This window comes from Ascaphus truei, chromosome 2 (assembly GCF_040206685.1).
Source record: "Ascaphus truei isolate aAscTru1 chromosome 2, aAscTru1.hap1, whole genome shotgun sequence".
NCBI lineage: Eukaryota > Metazoa > Chordata > Amphibia > Anura > Ascaphidae > Ascaphus > Ascaphus truei.
This window is the reverse complement of record NC_134484.1, coordinates 138,161,741-138,182,762: the sequence shown is the minus strand read 5'-3', so window position 1 is coordinate 138,182,762 and position 21,022 is coordinate 138,161,741. Positions and strand designations below refer to the sequence as shown.

General features: G+C 43.6%; 1 protein-coding gene across 7 annotated transcripts in view; it reads left to right on the top strand.

Annotated features, from left to right (window-relative positions):
- The first annotated feature begins 440 nt into the window (after window positions 1–440).
- Window positions 441–21,022, top strand: part of MYOM1 (myomesin 1) — a 169,673-nt gene continuing 149,091 nt past the window's right edge. For 3 of the 7 annotated variants that reach the window (XM_075585277.1, XM_075585276.1, XM_075585280.1), the window contains exons 1-2: window positions 442–465; window positions 12,936–13,095. In XM_075585277.1, the coding sequence (XP_075441392.1) occupies window position 465; window positions 12,936–13,095 (161 nt within the window). In that variant the 5' untranslated portion in view covers window positions 442–464. Of the gene's footprint in view, window positions 466–4,427; window positions 4,584–12,935; window positions 13,096–21,022 lie in introns of those variants that run through there. The other 4 variants (XM_075585274.1, XM_075585281.1, XM_075585275.1 and 1 more) reach the window with 4 other exon arrangements.

Genomic DNA, 21,022 nt, shown 5'->3' with positions numbered 1-21,022 from the left:
CCACCGCAGCTGCCCGACAGGTAGGGCTCTGGGGAGCGTAAAAGTCCCCACACTCACAATTTGTACCGGACCCCACGATTTTCTAAGCCAGACCAGTAATCAGAAGGTGACAGGGTTAGCAGCATGTTAAATGCTCAAATGCTACATTGTCTTACACATTCCATTTCTACCATGCACGCATGTTCCGTAAAAACGAACACAACAACGTCATTCATTATACAGCTTTTCCGTGAACGTTTCTCCATGTTAATATTGCAAATTGAAAGCACAATGTGAAAAGCAGATGCCTACATATCACCTTGTTCAAGCGAGATGTCAGTAGCTCTTTAAATGCTTCCACTGACATCATATGCTTCATACCCCCTCTCTTGCTGCAGCTGCTGCTGTATATCCCAAACAAGAACAGCTTGTGTGTGTTAGCCTTTCACAGAGCAGGAAAACAGACTGACTGATTGAGTGACGTTAGTATGTTTCCCTTACTTTTATTCTGTGTTTTATTAAGTATTTATCTTTGGAAACAAGGTTCATATAGCCTTATACATATCTCAAACATGCCTAAAACTTGCAGGTACTTTTACAAATATATGTATTTGGGGGATTAGGCATGTATTATACTAAGCGGCGGCGCGCACGACTTTGCTCGAGCATGTGGCGCGCGCGTTCTGTGCCTATTGGCCAAAAGATGACGCGCGCGGCTAGGAGGCTTGGCCATGACGTCACACGGGCAGGCCTCCCTGTGATTGGCTCACAGTGTCATGTGGCACGGCAGCCGCTCGAAAATACACATTTCTTTGCATTTCCACCAAGCTGCCACGCCAACGCTGTCTGCCGTGCACGCACGCGCGTCGGCAGGGGATACACTGTCATAGGAAGACAGGTATTTTTCATTGCCGTACGCTTAGTACAATACATGCCTTAGGACGTGCGTATAGTGCCAGCGACGGTGACGGGTGACGTCACCCGCCGCTGTCGCCGCTAGCGAAAGTTGTATTTCGCTTTGCGGCAGCTTCGCAGGCGACCAGGCCATTGATTGGTTCAGGGGCTGTCGCATGAGGCGACAGCCCCTGAAAAATCAAATATTCCTGGCTGCAAAAAATCGTGTCGCTTTGTCACCGTCGCCCTTACTATAAGCACACGCGGCGGCAATAATGCATTTGTTTTCGGGCGCCGTCACGGCCTTATGCTTTAAACTGAGATAGTGCAGGTCTGGGGTTCTATACCATTGAAACTCCCATTGAAGACAATGCCAGTTAATTCTGTGCAATAGTGCCCTGATCAGCACTATCAGAGTTAGTAACTACACGTTAGATTATTAGTCATTCAAATAACTTAGAATGTAAGCTCTTTGGGGCAGGAACACGTTTTCCTAATGTTACTTTTATGTCTGAAGTGCTTATTCCCATTATGTGTTATGTTATTATGTTATGTGTATTACTGCTGTGAAGCGCTATGTACATGGATGGAGCTGTATAAATAAAGATTATACATACATATAAGTTAACTAGGCCCCAACGCACAAATTGAGGATTTACTTGGAACCTGAAACCATGGGACCGAATTCCAGTTTTTCAAGTCTCCATTATCCATAGAGATATGGAGCTATTATTACCAACAATGCACCGGGATAAGAGTTGGAGCGGGAGTACTGAACCAAAGTCTCATGGCAATGAGTCAGGGTGCCAATACTGAGCTTCTTCTATCTCTTCTTAAAATATGTACTGTAATAAGCAGGAAAAAACAACAACATGTAGGTGACTACAGTACAGAGAAGGAAAGCATCTTAAATGAAGCAATGTTAAACATGGCCAACGGAAATAGTAGATTATAGAGTCTATGTATTTGCATGTATGTACGCAATTTGGACATATGTTTTTATTGACAAGATATCAAGGTTTTCTACCCCTATTTTAACCCCGTTCTTGTCTGCTTTGAAAATGGTTTGTGTTAGTGGGAGTTGAGTGACACGAGTTGAGTGACGCTTAACACGAGTTGAGTGACGCTTAATATAATTAAATATATCAAATTTTATATCTCAGTATCATATTTTTTCTGTGACCTCAAAAATCTGATCCAGGTAGCGTTAAGCTCCCTGACTAACCTGCCGATACCGGCAAACATTGTGGGGTGCTTTTATTACAGAATGCAGCAATTCGTTGAATACAAAGTAAATAGCATATTTAGTATACTGTATGTCTTTTTTTTCTATGAGTACATCTAGATTTCATTTATGTCTAAAGGCAGATTGTTGTATTTATTATATAACTGTAGAAACCACATAATAATAATATAATAATAATAATAATTAATAAAAATAATAATATACTTTAGGGTTTATGTATCAAGGCAATTTTGGAACAAAACCATGGCCTTTTTTCCTGTGTAGCAAAGCATTTTGCCCAGCAGCCCAAACTGCCATGGCTTGTGTCAGTAGGAGGAGTTGGGGAGTAGAGATGGGCGAATGTGTCAAATTTTGAGTCACAAATATTTTACTGTTTTTCTAGCTACTGTACGTTCAATGGCATTTTGACTGTAAAAATTTCAGGTAAAGAACCCTCAACCTACTGTCATTTTCACCCCCCCCCCCCTTCCTGCACATGTCATAACATCCGTCAGCCAACTCAGGGCCACAGACCGCTTCTAGAGTTTCCACTGCCCCCCCAGTGTCGGCGGCCTTCGAGGCCCCCCATCTCTTACATCACCACCTCATGTTTTCACCTCTTTCTCAACCCCACATCTCTCCCCCTCTCCTCTCTCCCTCTCTCACTCCCACCTCTCTTCCTCTGTCACCCCACATCTGTCCCTCACTCCCCCCCACTTCCCTCTCTCCTTCTCTCACCCCAACCTCTCTCCCTCTCTAGCCCCCACCTAGCTTTCTCTCTCTCCCTCTCTCGCCCCCACCCTCTCTCTCTCACCTCTCTCTCTCCTCTCACCCCCACCTCTCTCCTCTCGCCCCACCTATCTCTCTCTCTCCTTCCCTCACCCCTACCTATCTCTCTCTTTACTTCGCCCCCCCTATCTCTCTCTTTACTTCCCTCACCCCACCTCTCTCTCTCTCTTTACTTCCCTCACCCACCTATCTCTCTCTTTACTTCCCTCACCCACACCTATCTCTCTCTTTACTTCTCTCACACCCACCTATCTCTCTCTTTACTTCTCTCACCCCCCCTATCTCTCTCCCTCTCTTGCCCCACCTATCTTTCTCTCTAGCCCACACCTATCTCTCTCCCTCTCCCTCTCTAGCCCCCACCTATCTCTCTCGCCCCCATCTATCTCTCTCCCTCTCTCGCCCCCACATGTCTCTTTCTCTCTCACCCCCACCTCTCTCTCTCTACCTCTCTATCTTTCTCCCTCACCTTTCTCTCTCCCCCACCTCTCTCTCTCATAATAATTGAGCCACCTGTGCTGAAGCAGGGATAACCTTTAAACCTGGCCTGTTGGTGGCCCTTGAGTACTATAGTTGGCCACCCCTGCTCTACACCGATACACAGATCCCTTTATGTGTTAAAATGGTGGCACTGATCCACATTTTAGCGTTCAACTAGCAAAGGGCCCATTTTTGGTGCAAATTTGCAAACCACGTGGAATTGTTCCTGACAACAATTTAGCAAAGCATACTGCCATTTTATTTTTACATGTCACACATTTTTGTGAACTTTCTCAACAGTTTCGCAGCCATGCGAAATTAAGGAAACAAAAATGGACAAAAATCAATTTGAAAACATTATCACATCTCCAATGAAGACACTAGTAAGTGTTCAACAATTGTCTTTCGTACCGTCCTCCCAAGCAACCTTTGCTCCAAACATCCAAATAATTGGCAGGCGTAGCCGTGCAATAAGGTTTATTAAAACCGCAGGAGTGATGGTGGAATTGTAAAGGCTGCCATCTTAGGTGTGACCCAAAGTCATGCACAACGTTCTTTCAGACAAAATGTGTACATTGGAAATGATGAGATTGATGCAAGAAAAGTTGGGTTTGACCTTCAGTAACAGCAAAGGCCCCCTTAAGAAGCATTTGTTGAAGCAAGGTCACTATTTTGGGCAGCTCCGAGTGACCTACATGCCAATACCCAGTGCTTTCTGGGAATTAACGGAGGTCATCCCCATCAGAAGTGTCAAAATCCTCTCCGTGCACGGTAAGCCTGCTAGTTTACCACCTTCATTACCATGTCATTGACATACTGAACTTTATTAACGCCGGCTTTCTGAGGTTGCTAGCAAGATCTTGGTGAATAATGCTCATTTAACCCGTTAACTGCCAGAGCAGTAGGTCACGCACTGAAACTGTAATGGTTAAACCCTAATGTTGCTTCTACTATGAGTGCATAAGTGGATATGTGGAGATAGCAGCCTGCCTCTCTCCCTCCCTGTGCTGCTATATTTATCATGCCTTCTGGCCATACATGGTTTGGACTAGGGCTCTGACATTCCACTGACACCAGGCATTATTTTTGCATTGGACCCTCGAGTCCAGTCCATAGTACTGGTCTCCACTAACTCTTTGCTGGATTCATCTTTGCTGGATTATTTTCTTCGCTGTTCCTAGATCTGCCCCAGTACCCGACTCTATATCCCTGCACCAAGGTAAGCGCAACATCTAAATGGGCCACGCTGCACAGTATCATGCTTTCCATGGGTCGTGTGGATCTGTAGTTAACATGCTGTGTGACTGCGGTGCTGGGTGCAGTTAGTTGCCTGTGCTTTACATGTAGCAGATTACAGCTTCTTCATGGCAATTTGAGCAGAGCTGCACCAGGCACAGATAAGATACCTTGACCAGATATTCAAAACCTCTAACATGAAGATACCCACATTTTCATATCAATGCATGGCTCATTTAAACCCCCTTTTATAGATTTAACATTGAAATAAGGAAAAAGTCTTAAATTAAATTTTTAGAATTCCACTACCCAAGCAAGATTCCCCAAATACCCCAAAACAATCAATACTCCCACTAATAAATCTGTCACATTCCCCACCAAATGGCAGAGTTGTTTGGACAACCCCCCCATACAAAAAAAAGCCCAACGCTGTTTTGTACAATTTGGACTAAAACCATAACATTGAGGTTCATTATTTTGTTCATTTACCCAATTACTGAAATTATTTTGCCGAAGTTTAAATCAGTCAGTCAGCCTGGGATTGGTCCGCATAATCACTTCACTCCTGTTATTTTTGGAGGCAGCTTGGCAAACCGGAGAGGCAGAAATGTGTCAAATTTCAATGCCAGAGGTGGCAGCAGTAACATGTGAGTTACATTGTAAAGTACTTAACACAAAGGAAGATTATTTATTCATACGCGTTTTCCTTATACCCGTTTAGATGGTAATAATCACAATGCATGTGTTTGTTTTATAGTAATAAAAAGAAACGGGTTTCTGTTCTACTGGCCGAACATGCAATTGTTATCATCTTCACACATTAACCATTTCATTGCAGAGGATAAGCATTGGATATTGTGTACTAACATTATATCTATATATATATATATATATATATATATATATATATATATATATATATATATATATATTATATATATTATATAATTTTTATCATTTTGTTTATTGGATATTTTAAAATATTTTTCACATTGGAGCACTATTTATAGCTGAAATTCCCCCAAATATTACTTTTTTAAACTGTTAAAGCATAATTGGGGGTCCTCCCCTGCTCTAGGGATTCCCCAGTTGCTGTTGAAATTAACTGAATCTTTTGCAGTTTCTTGCTAAAAAATACAAACATGGCCACTAGGGTTACCCCACCACAAGGAAGCTGTGACATCAGCTATGACATGGCAGTGTTCTATTGGTGACCCCAATGGCCATATTTGTATTTGTTTGCACTAAGAGACCTGCACCCATATCATATTGTTATCCCAGACAAGTATTCTTTCCAGCATATTTAAGAGAAATTGGAGCAGCACAGTTGATCTCCGTGGGAACCCCGAGCAGGGGTGGGCAATTCCAGTCCTCAAGGGCCACCAACAGGTCAGGTTTTCAAGATATCCCTGCTTCAGCACAGGTGGCTCAATCTGATTGAGCCAAAACTCAATCTGATTGAACCACTTGTGCTGCAGCAGGGATATCCTGAAAACCTGACCTGTTGGTGGCCTTGAGGACTGGAGTTGCCCACCCCTGCCCCAGAGCCTCTAAGATAAGAACTCCCCCGCCAAATATAATTAGCATGATGGTGGATTGCTGCAATTAATGTTTTTGTTTAAGTATTTCTAGTGAAAAAAAGGGCAGCTGTAATTAACTGCAGGCACATTCAGAAGCCCAAACAATTTTACTTTTCAAATTAACTTTTTCCTAAGAGCAAGTTAAACAAACCCACCAGCTCTTACCCAGTTGTAATAACGAGTGATAAATGTTATTAACAAATACAATGACTTGACCATTATTTACAATGGCTACATTTTTGAAGGGGCGCTATTCTCGGACACTCCGGCATAGGAAATATCCTACATTGAATGGTATCCCAGCACCTTGAGATATAAAAGGTCGGGAATAGTATTTGTAAAAGTAAACGGTGTGCTCATTTGCATGTCATTTCCCAGAATCCCTGCAGTGGAAGCAGTGTATGCTAAGAGAGAATGGGGAAAAGCAGGGTTGTAGGCCTGTCTGAGATGTGAATGTGCTCACAAGTGATATTTGTATTTGCTAAAAATTAATCTCATCAGAGATATTCGTCAAGAACAAATAAGCTCAGGAAACGGACATTACTACACTCTTTGTAAGAAGGATGTACAGTGCAATTCCAGTATTTTGAAACCTTTTACCTTTCAGATAAACATGCATCCAATTACGGCCAATCTAAACTGACATATGCTTTGTACATTCAGTAAAAACCTCAGTTATGCACACAAATTCAAACCGAGTCATATACCTACATTTGAGCTGCAGGATTTATGCAGTATTTAATTCATTACAAATCAACATGTATTCATCACCCCATAACCAATTTATTCATCTACAAAATGCTGGTCCGGTTTTTGGTATTCATAATAAAAATGGTGAATATGAAGTGTATGCATATTCCTAAACATGGGACATAATACATGTGTACACACAAAACTTCAATGTGAATTCAATATGGTAGGATATACAGTACTCTGCAGTCTATTCAGAAGTCTCCACTGTAGTTTAATACAGGGCCGCAGTCATAATTAGAGGCTGCTGATGAATCAGTTCCTTATGTGCTAATTTTATCTCCAAGCCCAAAAGCCAGAACTATAAAAATACGATCCTATTTTTTATTAAGTATGATCTGAAGTCATTAGATTGTTAGGAAGTTAAATAATCTGTTTAACACATGACTATAGACATTACTTTTTATAAATTGACACTAGTAGTGACATTGTGATCATGTGTCACTTAGCATGAATACTGTATATAAATTTACATTGCATTACATTTACATTTATTTTGATGCTTTTGCAAGCAGCAACATTTAGGCCCATATTTACCAAGCGGTCCTATGTCATAACACACCTTCTAGGGCCAGAAGACTTAAAGCTGCAGTTCAGTCAATATCCTGCATGTGTGTTGTTTTTAATAAATCAGTTCTGTAGTAAGAAAAAATACTTTTAGCATTTTCTGTTTTTAAAAAAACAACTTTGAAAGACCAATTTTCTTGTATTCTATTTTAACAGCCATTTGCTAAGGCACTGCCCCTTCATGTCCTGTCACAAGCCCTGGCACACCCCTTTGTCAGCCCTGCCCTCCCTCTAGCACATGTCAGTGCAGGAGTGCTCAGGAATATTCATGAGCTTCCACTGAGAGACAGAAGCAGAAGAAAAACAGATCCCTTCACTAATTATGTCACCAAATTTCGCCTATCAATACATGGAGAACGAATTGACCTGCAGCTATACAGTTCTTTAGGTAATTATAGATTGCAAACATGAAACTATTGAAGTAAAAAAATAAATAAAAAAAATAAAAAAAGACTGAACTGCAGCTTTAATAGGACTGTACAATGTCTTCTGGTACCAGAAGGTGTCGTGATATAAGACTGCTTAGTAAATATGGGCCTAAATGTATTCTCTTGCAGAAGTGTCTAGCAGAGATGGTAGGTGTCTTCCGGCATTGAACTGCTTAGTAAATATGTTCCTTATTCTTCAGCACCATTTTACATATGTATTGGGTGCCCTTTATGTTTTGTCTTCAGGGAAATCAGAAAGTTGAGTTTCACCGCATTAGGCTGAGAGATGGTGCCATGTATGATGAATAATGTATCTCACTGTTAGTGGCCCATTGAATAGGAGTCCGACAACAAAGCTGAGTAGGCCTGATGGTGTGAAAAATGCTCAACCAGGGAAATTGGGATGATAGAAAATAATAACGTTTCCAATGAAATATAAGAGGATAGTGAAATCCTTGAGAAAAAGACACTCTGATAAACATTATACAGTATTAATAAGTATGTATGTGGGAATTGCCACTAATTTGGTGTTTATCTGATGATGACCAAACTAGCTAGAATGACGAAAAATTAAAAAAACGTGAATACCGAGTATGTAAAATTCTTGATAGACAAAATAGCATTAAGGAAATATATAATACAGAAGATTTAGGGGCTTATTCTATATCCGCCAATGCGGCAAAACTTATATATATATATATATTTTTTTTTTTACTTCAATAGGGAATTTCATCCAGAAATGGTCCGATTGGCCTTTTAGGCTGATATAGAGTATATGGTTACAATTCAACTCTCTTACTTGATGAGGCCTTTGGGGGCAGTGTGTGGTTTAGAAAATTGTACAGAGATCAGGATAGTATATTTTCCTTAGTGAGCAGTTTGGGATTTGGAATGCTGGGAACCTGCCCAAGATTCCCTTCCATTTGTTATGCTGTTGAAGAGGAAGTTGGAAATAGTTGAAGGGCTTCTCTACACAGCTAAGGCCTGGATACCACATACCACCCAGATGTTTCAAGAGCATTCTGGTAGGAATTGTGTGGGTGGTTCATACCACAAGCAGATACGGTAAGATTTTGGTATACAATGGCATTTTCATCCCCAGAAAAAGAAAAAAAGGAATGACTCATATTTATGAGTTCTAGATTTAATCCTTATAAGAGTCTTCTAACCGGTGTTTCACAGATTTTGTATTATGGTGTTAAGAGAAAGTGGAAATACAGTATATTTAGGTACATTGTGCATTAAATAGGTGATCAACCGCCCTCTTCTCCTTCATATTCTCAACTCCCTTGGTATCCGCAACAAAGCTCTATCCTGGTTCCCATCTTACCTCTCCCATCGCACCTGTCTCCTTTCGCACATTTTCGGTCTCTGTTGCTAACATGTTAAAACGTGTCTCTTCTTCCTCCATAATATTGTCAAGATCCTCTCTTTCCTCGGTCAAGCTACAGCTAAAGACTCTAATGCATGCCCTTATCTTCTCACACCTGGATTATTGTAATATTCTGTTTACAGGCCTCCCAGCCTCACAACTGTCTCCTTTGCAATGTATCCTAAATTCTGCTGCTAGAATCATTCTACTTTCTACGAAAACAGTCTCTGCTAATCCCCTCTTTAAATCACTCTCCTGGCTCCATCAAGTTTCGGATCACCCTCAAAGTTCTCCTTCTTACCTTTGAGGCTCTCCACTTCTCTGCTCCTCCCTACATATCAGCTTTGATCTCCCTGCTCGTCCCTTGCACACTACCTTTAACTCCACCCCTTTCACCTCTACTACTCTCTCTCGCCTTAAACCTGTTTCCCTCGCTGCTCCGTATCTGTGAACCTCCCTCACACTTGATATACTGTAAACTAAGCAACTTTGCTCCCCATCTTTAAGACAAACCTTAAAAATCGCTTCTTAATTTAAGCTTTTCAGTGTAGACTCATGGCTACTGTCCCACTCCTTACTATTTAATTAAATTGTAAGATCTTCGGGGCAGGGACTCCTTTTCCTAATGTATTAATTTTATGTGTAACAGTGTTTCCCCCCATCCTCCCCCAATCGCAGATAGGGGCCATTACTGGGAGTATGTGGTGCAAAGCTGCTGGCACCAAGAGGGCTGAGTCGTCCGCAATGACTTGGGGACACAGGAACAGGCTTCTAGGGTTCATACCGCACGTAATACTTAGCAGTGCGGCTCCTCCATCTGCCGTAGGCTCAAGGGAAATGGAGATGATCTCCCACGGTAGAACTGATTACCTCTCCCCCCAGTTAGATCACACACCAGTCCGTAGGTATATTGCAAAACAGGAACGGTTTATTACTACAGTCCGCAGTAACACAACAGGTACTCAGCAGTCTTCTGCCGGATACAGTCTCTTTAGATCAGCTCTCACTGGAGATGGTTCCTGGACCGTCACTACAGGCAAAAGGTACCCTCAGCCATCCTAGCTCTTCCCCACCTCCCTAGGGGAGACACTCACTCCTCCCCAGAGGGAAGAGCACATGGGAAGGCCCCAATCTCAGGCTCCCAACTGTGCAACCTGCCTTCCTCAGAGGGGAGGACAAAGACTCGAACTTTAGGGCGGTCCTGCCCTTAAGTACAGCCAGAAGGTGGGCAACCCATTGTCCCAGCTACAAGGGGATGTACCACCCCTTGCTGTCACTCACGTGCAGTACCAAAGGTGAAGGGGAAAACCCATGATAACTATTGGCAAGCCTGTGAATACCAGGGTTTACTGCCAGTCCATTGGGTAGAATAGTAACCAGGGGGTACCCTGTTACATATGTCTGAAGCGCTTATTCCCATTATGTGTTATTTGTATTTGTTATGTAGCGGGGTACCCCCTGGCTACTATTCTACCCTATGGGCTGGCAATAAACCCTGTATTTACAGGTTTGCCCGTAATTATCATGGGGTTTTCCCCTTTCACCTTTGGTACTGCACTTGAGTGACAGCAGGAGGTGGTACATCCTGTTGTAGCAGGGACAAAGGGGTGCCCGCCTTCTGGCTGTACTTAAGGGCAGGACCGCAGTAAAGTTAGTGTTGTTGTCCTTCCCTCTGAGGAAGGCAGGTCACACAGCTTAGCGCCTGAGATTGGGGCCTTCCCATGTGCTCTTCCCACCGGGGAGGAGTGAGTGTGGACCAATACCTCTGCCTCCGCTAGGGAGGTGGGGAAGAGTTAGGATGGCTGCGGGTGCCCTTGACCTGTAGTGGCGGTCCAGGGACCATCTTCAGTGACAGCTGATCTGAGAGACTGTATCCGGCAGAAGACTGCTGAGTACCTGTTGTGTTACTGCAGACTGTAGTAATAAACCGTTCCTGTTTTGCAATATACCTCCGGCCTGTTGTGTGATCTAACTGAGGGGAGAGGTAATCAGTTCTACCGTGGGAGATCATCTCCATTTCACTGGAGCCTACGGCAGATGGAGGCGCTGCACTGCTAAGTATTATGTGGGGTATGCACCCTAGAAGCCTGTTCCTGTGTCCCAAAGTCATTGTGGATGACTCAGCCCTCTTGTTACCAGGAGGTATGCACCACACACCCTGTAATGGCCCCTATACATGATTGAGGTGCGAGGGCGAAAACACAGTTACAGTTATTTATATGATTGTCACGTGTATTACTGCTGGGAAGCGCTATGTAAGTCAATGGCGCTATATAAATAAAGATATGCATACATACATACACATACATACATACATACATACATACATACATACATACATACATACATACACACACACACAAATACATACATAAATACATACACAAATACATACATACATACATACATACATACACACACATAGATACATACATACATACATACATACATACATACATACATACATACATACATACATACATACACATAGATACATACATACACACATACATATGTAACGGTTTTTCTGACCTGGCCTGACCCACCCAATCTCATATTGGCCCCTGTGGTCTAACCAGTCCCCATTACATGGTAGTGTCTGGTGGTGCACCTGTTGGCAACAGGACTCCTGAGTCTCCCGCATGATGGTGTGTGGGGATTTGCCAACCCAGACAGGCAGCTGAGGTAGTGTGCTGAGTCCTACCTAGATCCAGTGCAGCGCCTCCACCTCATCAGGATCCCGGCGTCCGCTTGGGGATGAGTCTGATGAGGAACTCCTCTGTGGTGCTTCTCTCTGTGCAATGACTCCACACTTACACACGAGAGGGTCTTTGATCAGATGCATCTTTATTAGTACGGTGGGCCAGCTGCCCTCCACAATGGGGTATATTCAGCCTCCCATGTTCACCGCACTTCCCTTTGAAAGGTATCTCTTCCCTTAATTGGTGGGTTCCCTATCTCCCCTTTAGGGAGATAGTCCCTGTGCCAGGTCCCTGGTCACAGTCTTATAAGCTGTCTCCTCCCAAGCCTGCACTCAGACTTGCTCCTTGTCTCATAGCTCTTACATAACACTCCAACAGCTTTTCTCTGTCTGCCTTGTGCTGCCAGACTCACAGCTCTGCATCAGACTACTGCAACAATGTTGCAGACCTCCATGTGCCTCTTACTGAACAGAGGCAGCACAACAACAGGAACTGAACTAACTTTAGACAGTGCTGTGTCTTATATCACCTAGGAACAGGCACATCTCTGATGTCACTAACCGTGGACACACAGCATGTTGTCACTTCCTATGGGACATATGACACCTCACCAGGGTGTGAGGGCAAACCTCCATGATAACTGCTGGCATGCCCATAACTTACCAGGCCTTACTGTCAGCAGGAGAGATGACTGCAGCCATTTTACAGCATGGTTACACATACATACATACATACATACACACTTGACTGCAGGAAGAGTGAAAAGCTTGTATAAAAATATATTTTGTCAGTACAAATAAAAATGGCATCTCCTCCAACTGATCGCTACTTGTTGTTGTAAAGATGAAAGTGGACTAACAACTGACAAGCTAATGAAAAACCTAACACAGATTAAGTAAATATATATATATATATTTTACAATACTTTTTACCTAGTGGAAACAAGGAACGGAGGTGGCAGGATGTCTTTGCCCTTCTACCAAAAGCGCCACCAGCATTATGATCGTGCCTACCGCAGCACGGAGCTCCAATCTACTATGAGCCAGTACCAGCAGGAGGAGAGGCACAGCTCTGCTTCCCACAGCAGCCGTCTTGGGTAATTACTTGTACATTTGTTGCAGCTAGTTGTGTCAGTTTAGCAGTTAGTGTTAATGCTATTTTTCTCTTCGTTTATATGTTGTTGTAATGTTTTGTATCCTGCTGTATATCCAATGTAGAGAGAAGCAGTGTTAACGATGCATCAACTTCCATCCACTTAAATACAAGTTCATTTACAGTATCTTTAAGTGTACAGTACATGACCCCACTTCTCACCATATTGATTAGAGGCCATAGAGCTGCACGGGTCTCTTTGTATCAGTCTCTCAAGCTATGTTGCTCTTCTGTTTTACCTTGTGAATGGTTGCATACGTTGGAGAGGCTTTACAGAGAAAAATAGAGGAAGTTAAGGCAGACTTAATGATTAGGTGATATATACAATTTTATATATGGCGTATATATATTTTTTTTTACTTTACTTATGGAAAAAACATCTCAGGTGTTGTAACTTTCCAAACAGATCTCTATTAAATACAAGTAGCTTGATTAACAAGCTGTTGCTGCCACAGTGGGAAAAAGAGAGTTTAGTGTGTGTCTAGACTCTAGACACATTTCCCACGAGATTAACACATAGCCCCCGAGTTCTATTTACTTTATTTGCTAGGCCGAATCATATCAACTGTGAAGTATAATTGGGTATTGCACATTTTTGTCAGATGGATACAGTGATTAATTCAGAAATAACCCAATTACAGAAAACCATTCAAAGTGATTGATTCGAAGCCTGAAAGCAGGTGAAGATAACGTGAATATTTATTTTAGAACTGCAAATAAAAATATCACATGTGAGCCCAATCATATCTGTGAACCTGCTTTACACCATTATCTATTAGCATAGAGTGTTCCACTGCAGCCAGGAATTCTGGGTAATGACATGCAAATGAGCACACAGTGTCACCTTTTGCTTCTGATCCATTTTAACATGGAACCCATGTAAGCTTTTTTACCCACCGTAACTTATGTAATGTGTATTTTAGAACTAGAAGTGATTAAAAAAGATAATGGGATATATACAAACCCAAAGGTAAAGTATGCCTTCATAGTTAGCAGATTTATAAAGTTAAATACAGTACTCTAACCTCTTTGTTACCAAGAGTAAAAAAGCAATTACACTAAAGGGTGATTTTAGTTTTCTTCCTTCTGACATTATATACAAAAATTATTTGGCACTGTCCTCAGAATGGTCAGTTTATTTGGGGAGTCGCCTGCACACTGCACTTTGCAGTATTTTTTATATATAGTACGATATTAAATTGCAAGATGTTTACTATGGATGGATATGGATAATAATTATTATCGATGTCGGTCTGAACACATAATGTACATTTGAGCATTGTTATGGAAAAGTCCAGTTAATGTTTGTATTTTTTGTTTTATAATGATTTTTTTGGATGCATTAAGAAATCTTATATTTGATTGATAGGTTTTTTTTTAGAGTTATAAATCAAAACGATGTTGTGTCTTAATTATAGCAATGTGTAAATCTTGGCTTTCTAATACATGGATTAATGGTCAGTTATCGTTATCATAGTTTTACAATAAAGAAAGTCGTCTTTTCATAGGTCAAATAAAAAAGTGGTAAGAATTAGTACTGTAGGTAGAACAATGTCAGACCAAACTAGTTTTAAAAAGAGCAACATTGACTTAAATGAACTGGGTTAAATATAGCCCCTATTTTGTAAGTTCTGATTGAATTAACGTAAATAAAATAGCGCTATTTATTTCCAAAAGCCTTGAAGTAGAACTAAAATGACTATACAACTGTAAGGCAGCGGTCCCAGTCCTGACTGTGACACGCGCGCCCGGCAGGGGGGAGGGGGGTGGCGCGTGCACAGCGCTAACTGCGATCTGCGGTCTCTAGGAGAAGAGGGAGCTTGCGACGGGAGGGGGCATGGTCCGGGATTTGCGGGGTCGTGGCCATCACGTCACGCGGCTGGTTCGCTCTCATTGGGTGAACCGCCGGTGGGGGCGTGGCCATGCCTCCGTCGCAAGGTTTAAACTCAATTTCATTGAGTTGTAAAAAACCTTGCAGTACGGCGCAGCTGCACCTTCAGTGTGAAGGTGACAACTGGGCCCAGCCCAATTGAGGGGCGGTGCTTACATGAACAGCGCACCCCACGCCGTGCGCTGTGGCAGTTACTGGGACCGCAGCCTAATACTGCATGTGAGCTGCAGGCAGGGCTGGTGCAAAGGTATTTGGCATGCTAGGCGAACCTTCAGCCTTGCATCCCATCCCCCACAAACACACAACTTTTGGATTTATTTTTTCTATCTAACTAAAAAATTTAAAAGTTATACCTAATAGATTTATTCAAATATCCATACACAGTGTCCCGTCTCTCCCTGTCAACTCTGTCTTCCACTCTCTCTCATCCTCTCTCCCCCTCCCAAATTCTCTCTTCCCCCTCTCTCATTCTCTCTCCCCCTTATTCTCTCTCCCCTCCATAAATCTCTCCCCCCCATTCTCTCTCTCCCCTTCCCACATTCTCTTCCCCTCCCACATTCTCCCTCCCCATCCCCCATTCTCTCTCCCCTCCCTCTTTATCTGTCCCCCCTCCCCTCATTCTCTTTCCCCCTGTCCCTCATTATCTCTCCCCTTCCCGCATTCTCTCTCCCCCTCCTCACTCATTCTCTCTCCCATCCCTCATTCTCTATACCCCTCCTCCCTCATTTTCTCTCCCCTCCCTCCCTCATTCTCCCTATCCCCTCCCTCATTCTCCCATCTCCCTCATTCTCTCTCCCTCTCTCTCATTCTCTCCCCCACCCTAATTTTCTCTTCCCAACCCTCCCTCATTGTCTCTCCCCTCCCTCCTTTCCTCATTCTCACCCCTTACTCATTCTCTCTCCCTCATTCTTTCTTCCCCTCCTCCCTCATTCTCTCACCCCTACCTCATTCTCTCTCCCCCTCTGTCCCTGTCACTCTCTCTTCTTTTCTTCCTGTCATTCTCTCCCCCTGAGGACAGAACAAATAGACACAGACAAACAGACAGGACAGAAATTCACAGCCTCACCTCTCTCCTGTCTATGCTGTTTCCTCCTTGACTTAGCCTCACCCCCAGGCTCTTTATACCTCCTCCTGATAGACTGCATTACACAGCAGCAGCCAATCAGGATGCAGGAAACTGCCCAGCCCCCTAGCAACTGCCATGCTCTCTCACTGCTCTTGGAGATCGGGGTAGTCCCCACACTAAGCAAACTGGGGGTTTTCACAGCCCAAATTCTGCTGCCCTAGGCGACCGCCAATTTTGGCTAATGATTAAACTTGTCCTGGCTGCAGGGCCCTGGTTTTGTTAAATGTCGTCCATGTAACAGTACCCGGGTGGGCAATTCTCAATCAAGATCAGGGATGTCAAATATAAGCAGTTTGTTAATCTCTCAATGTTTCTGACGGCTGGAGGTTAAACAAGTTATGGAACTTCCTTTCTTTTGTTAAGCAAAAAAAACTAAGTGAATATAAAACTACAGGAGCCAATGCAAATCGTTTCACAAAAACCAGGAGTTTTTTTTAACAGGAGCTTTACAGCTGCAAAAGTGGGGTGATACTGGTGTATGAAATAACTCCACATGCCAACCTGACGCCGTCATCATTATATTTTGATGCAGTCCTCTTTTTTGTTTAGTTCTGATCCCAGTGTATTTCTGTTCTCACTAGTCAGGCATTTTAGTGAAAGAAGAAGACATAGGGAACTAGGATTGGAGCACAATCTCACGATGACATCCAACAGTGTGTCCCAGGTGCTTCGGCAGAAAAGGAGTTAAATGTAGTTCTCAAACCCCATTTTTGAGTTTGACAGTTTTTGATAAACACTTGTACTTAAAAAAAAAGTGTAAGATTGTTACTTGATCCCAAATTACTCAGTAAAAGGTTTCTTTTGTGCTGTGTTGAGCTTGCTTGTTATAAAAAAATAAAATAAAAACAACCAGCTGTTATCCCAATCTGTGACACGTCAATCGAGCTGGCTGGGGATAGAGCCTGTACTTTGTAAAGCTAACGCCATAAGCAAAGTGCTGAGTGTCAAGTTTTCCCTGCCGGGTTTTTTTTAAATGGCCGACGGGAAATGTTTGTTTTACAATGTACGTAATCATACAAAACAGTGTCCCTTCAGGCTATATGATAATGATGATGATAATGATGATGATGATGACTAATTAATTTAGTAGATTAATTTAGTATGCTGGGCCTGTCATGAAGTTGGTCACATGGAAGCCGTGTGTCCCCAAATTTTCAAATAGAAACAGCTGCAAAAGCAAGCAACGCCCTGTGAGCGCAAGCAAGATGTGGAAACTGGTAACAGTGAGTGTGTGCCCAGTGCTGCTGATGTATCAGAATCTACCCCAGTAAAGGAAAAGAAGAAGAAGAAAAAGAAGGCGGGTAGGTTGCTAACACAGGAAACTATAGAAGATGTTAAAGATGGCCCTGTGATGTCAGGAGGGAACCCCGCTGAAAATGCTCTGCAACCTACCAGAGATGAGTTGGATCTTGTCCATGAACTGTTAAATAAAGAGCTCGAAGTCTCCCAGAAAGAGATACACATCCTCAGTACAGAGTTGGAACTCTCACGCCATGAGGTCTACGCTCTCAGCACAGAGGTCTCTGAATTGAAGGATGCTGAGGAAGAGATCCTGATTCCTTTAGAGACGCTAAAGAGAGCAAATACAAGTCTGAGACAGAAAAACTCAGACTTGACTGATCAGGTCAATGAAGGAGATAAGAAGCTTCACAAAGCAGAAAAAGTAAAGAAGCAATTGATCCAGGAAAAGTTAGGCCTGGGACCCGCTGCGCTCGTTGGCGCGGGCGGCAATGTAGCGAGTTCCCCACCAGCAGGGGAATCCTCGCGAGCCGGTCCCGGTCCCCACTGGCTGCACAGCTGACTACACGCTGTGGCGCGTCAGCCGCTAGGAGACACCACAGAATGGTGTTTCCTAGCGTTGACGCGTCACGTGGTGTGGCTGTGAGCCAATGGGGAGGGCCGCGCCCCCCCCCCGACCCGTTTGGCCACGCCCCCCCCCACTCCGAGAAAAGTAGCCTGTAGACCGCAGATCGCGGTACAGCGAGTTGCACGCGCCGCCGGCAAGCAAGCCAGCCGTGCGGACGCGTGCAACGGGACGTTAGCCTTAGAAGTGAAGGAAGCACTACAGAATGCAGAGAGGGTGCAACGTGTACAAGTGCAAGTACAAGTGCTTCAGGAACGGCTGAGTACCCAGTGTCCCCCCGCAGAGCAGTATAAGGAGCTCAAGGCCACGCTGCGTGTCACCAAAGCATCGCTGGAGGTGGAGCTTAGGTGCCAGGTGACTCTGTATGAGAGGTAGCGGGAAAAGGTCCAGAAACTGGAGCAAGAGGTGGAGATGCAGAGAGGCTGCTCCATCCCCATGAGTCAGTATGCCAAGGAGAAAGAGGCCTGGACCATAGAAGCATCAGCGCTCCAGGCGGCAAAAACCTCAGAGCTCCAAAATATGAAGGCGGCTCTGATGCAAACCCAGAGTAAGCACCGGGAAGAGTTAAAGGCCCTGAGAGGGGACTTGCAGGATCAAACTGGAAAACTGCAGATGCAGATTGCTGAGCGAAAGATGAAGCTCGCCAAGAGGGAGGAGGTGTCCGTCCATCAGGTAGCCTTCCTGACATTACGTTATGAAACCGAGATGGCTGATATCCACAAGCAACACAAAATTAGAAAAGACACTGGAAAAAATGCTACCGACGTCCATAATATATGAAAGTGGTGCTGTCTTCCAACAAGAAACACAAATTAGAAAAGACTCTGGAAAAGCTGCTACTGACATCCATAATATATGAAAGTGGTGCTGCCTTCCAACAAGAAACACAAAAAGACTCCTGAAGAAGCTGTCATCTAGCACAGCGAAACACATTTAGTGGGGCTCATTGCGGAATCCGGAGAGAGGAGAGAGAACTCAAGGGAGGCTGAGACTAACGGGCGAATCAGTGCAAACCGGAAGTGAAGCCCTACGGACGCAGAGGAAACCGGAAGAGTTTGGGACACAGCAGTGGTGAGATCGCGACTTACTGCATACCATCATAGCTTATTATACCATGCTCTCTGATCACTGAGAAAGTGTAAGCCTCCATTTGTGAGTGTATGTTTTTAATATATTGTTTTAAAGTTGATCTGCACAATGGCTCTTTTTTCTTGTCTTTGAGATCCAAGACTATATACATCACAACATCCAGAAACCATTGAGACACTGGTTGGATTCCTGCTTATTTATCCTGCTCCATTGTGAGTTGAAAATGTATAGCCTCTTATTTGCACTTTTTTATATATGTGATTTTCTTTATTACATGGCACTATATCATCGCTCCCCTGGTGTTTTAGGATATTCGATATCCACAAGGGGCTGACCACACGGCCAATGAGGGGGCCCGGCTGCAGCTGGAGCTGGACAAGGTCCGGGAGGAGCACCAGCAGCCGCAGGTCAAGAATAGAGAAAAGGAAATAGAGTTAAGCCTTGCGCTGAATAAGCTGACAGATGTGGAATCACGACTCAACTCCAAAGAAACTGAACTAGCAGCCGCACTGAGTGAAAAAAGAAAGACAAAAGGACAGCTTCAAGACCTGAGGAAGGACCTGGAGTCTGAGCGCACTGGCCGCAAGATGGCAGAGAAACAAAAGTATGACCTGGGCGAGGAGCTCGAGGCTCTGAAGACTGAGCGGGACGCTACGTTGGACTCTACTGCTGCCCAACCGGTGGTTCCTCAGATGAAGTTGGAGAAAAAGGTTACAAACCTAAGACAGACACTTGGGTCACAGAAGCAGTATATAGAAAAGATGGTGGTATAGTTAAGACAAAAGGAAGCTATGTGGAACGGTAATGCACAAGTGTCTCCACTACAGGAAAAGGTATTGGCCCAGCCCAAGCGTCTATATCCTACATAAACTAATGCCCGTGAAGACAAGGGTACAGTGAGCGCCGGGGACAACACTCAACTGCAAAGCGAGATTACAAAGTTTGAAATACCTGAGCAAGTGAAGCACTCTGGTAAGCATGACTGCCGTGCCCATGGACCCAAAGTAGATTCCTTGCCATGAGGGCAGCCACTGTGAAGAAACCGTTACGAATGGGACGGAAGCTTGTCCGTGATCAGAAACTGAGAAAGACCTCACGGATTGTCCAACGATACTCCCATCGGAGCAAGTTAAGGGATCAAGAAAAAAATAGCCCAATCCTACGAGTCTGCTGACTGTAATAGAGATGCGCCATGGGGTGTACTTGGAGTTAATGAGAATCCCGTCCTAGCTGAAATACCGAAGCTAAATGGTGTGGAACCAAACATAGGACTTGTGGTGAATGACCGGTCTCTAGTCTCAAACGCTGAAGGTACGCTGATGGAGGAAGGTCCAAAGGCTATCACCGCAGACGCGGAGTTACTGCCTTCACAAGATAGAGCCATACTGACACAAGATAAAGAGGCAGCGAAGTACTAATCTGCAGACCCACAAGGCAGGGTAATTTCCAGAAGGGAAAAGTTTTCAACTAGAAGATTAGGAAAATACGGAAATATATACATATATATTTTGTGGGGGCTCAGGGGTTCCTAAAAGGAGCGTGCTGGGGTTCTGTATGTTGTTGGTTAACTTATTTTCAGCTGGTTTCAGCTGTTGCAGGTTAGTGGCTTCTCCTTCCCAGGGTTTAATCTCGTTCCTCTCCACTCCCCAAGTCAGCAAGTCTTTTTCATTCTACTGGATATAGATTAATATACTACCAAGTATTCTGATATTGATAATAAAAGTGAAATGAGACTCATCTGCTTTAACCCCTTTACTGTCCTTAGGATGTTTATAAACATTATAAATGCATGACCCATAGGACGTTTAAATCATCACCCACTTCTCCTCTCTCCTGCAGAAAGGAGGGGCCCTAGCCTCACAAAATGCATGTGTTTCTCAGCAGGGGCTACATGTGGTTTT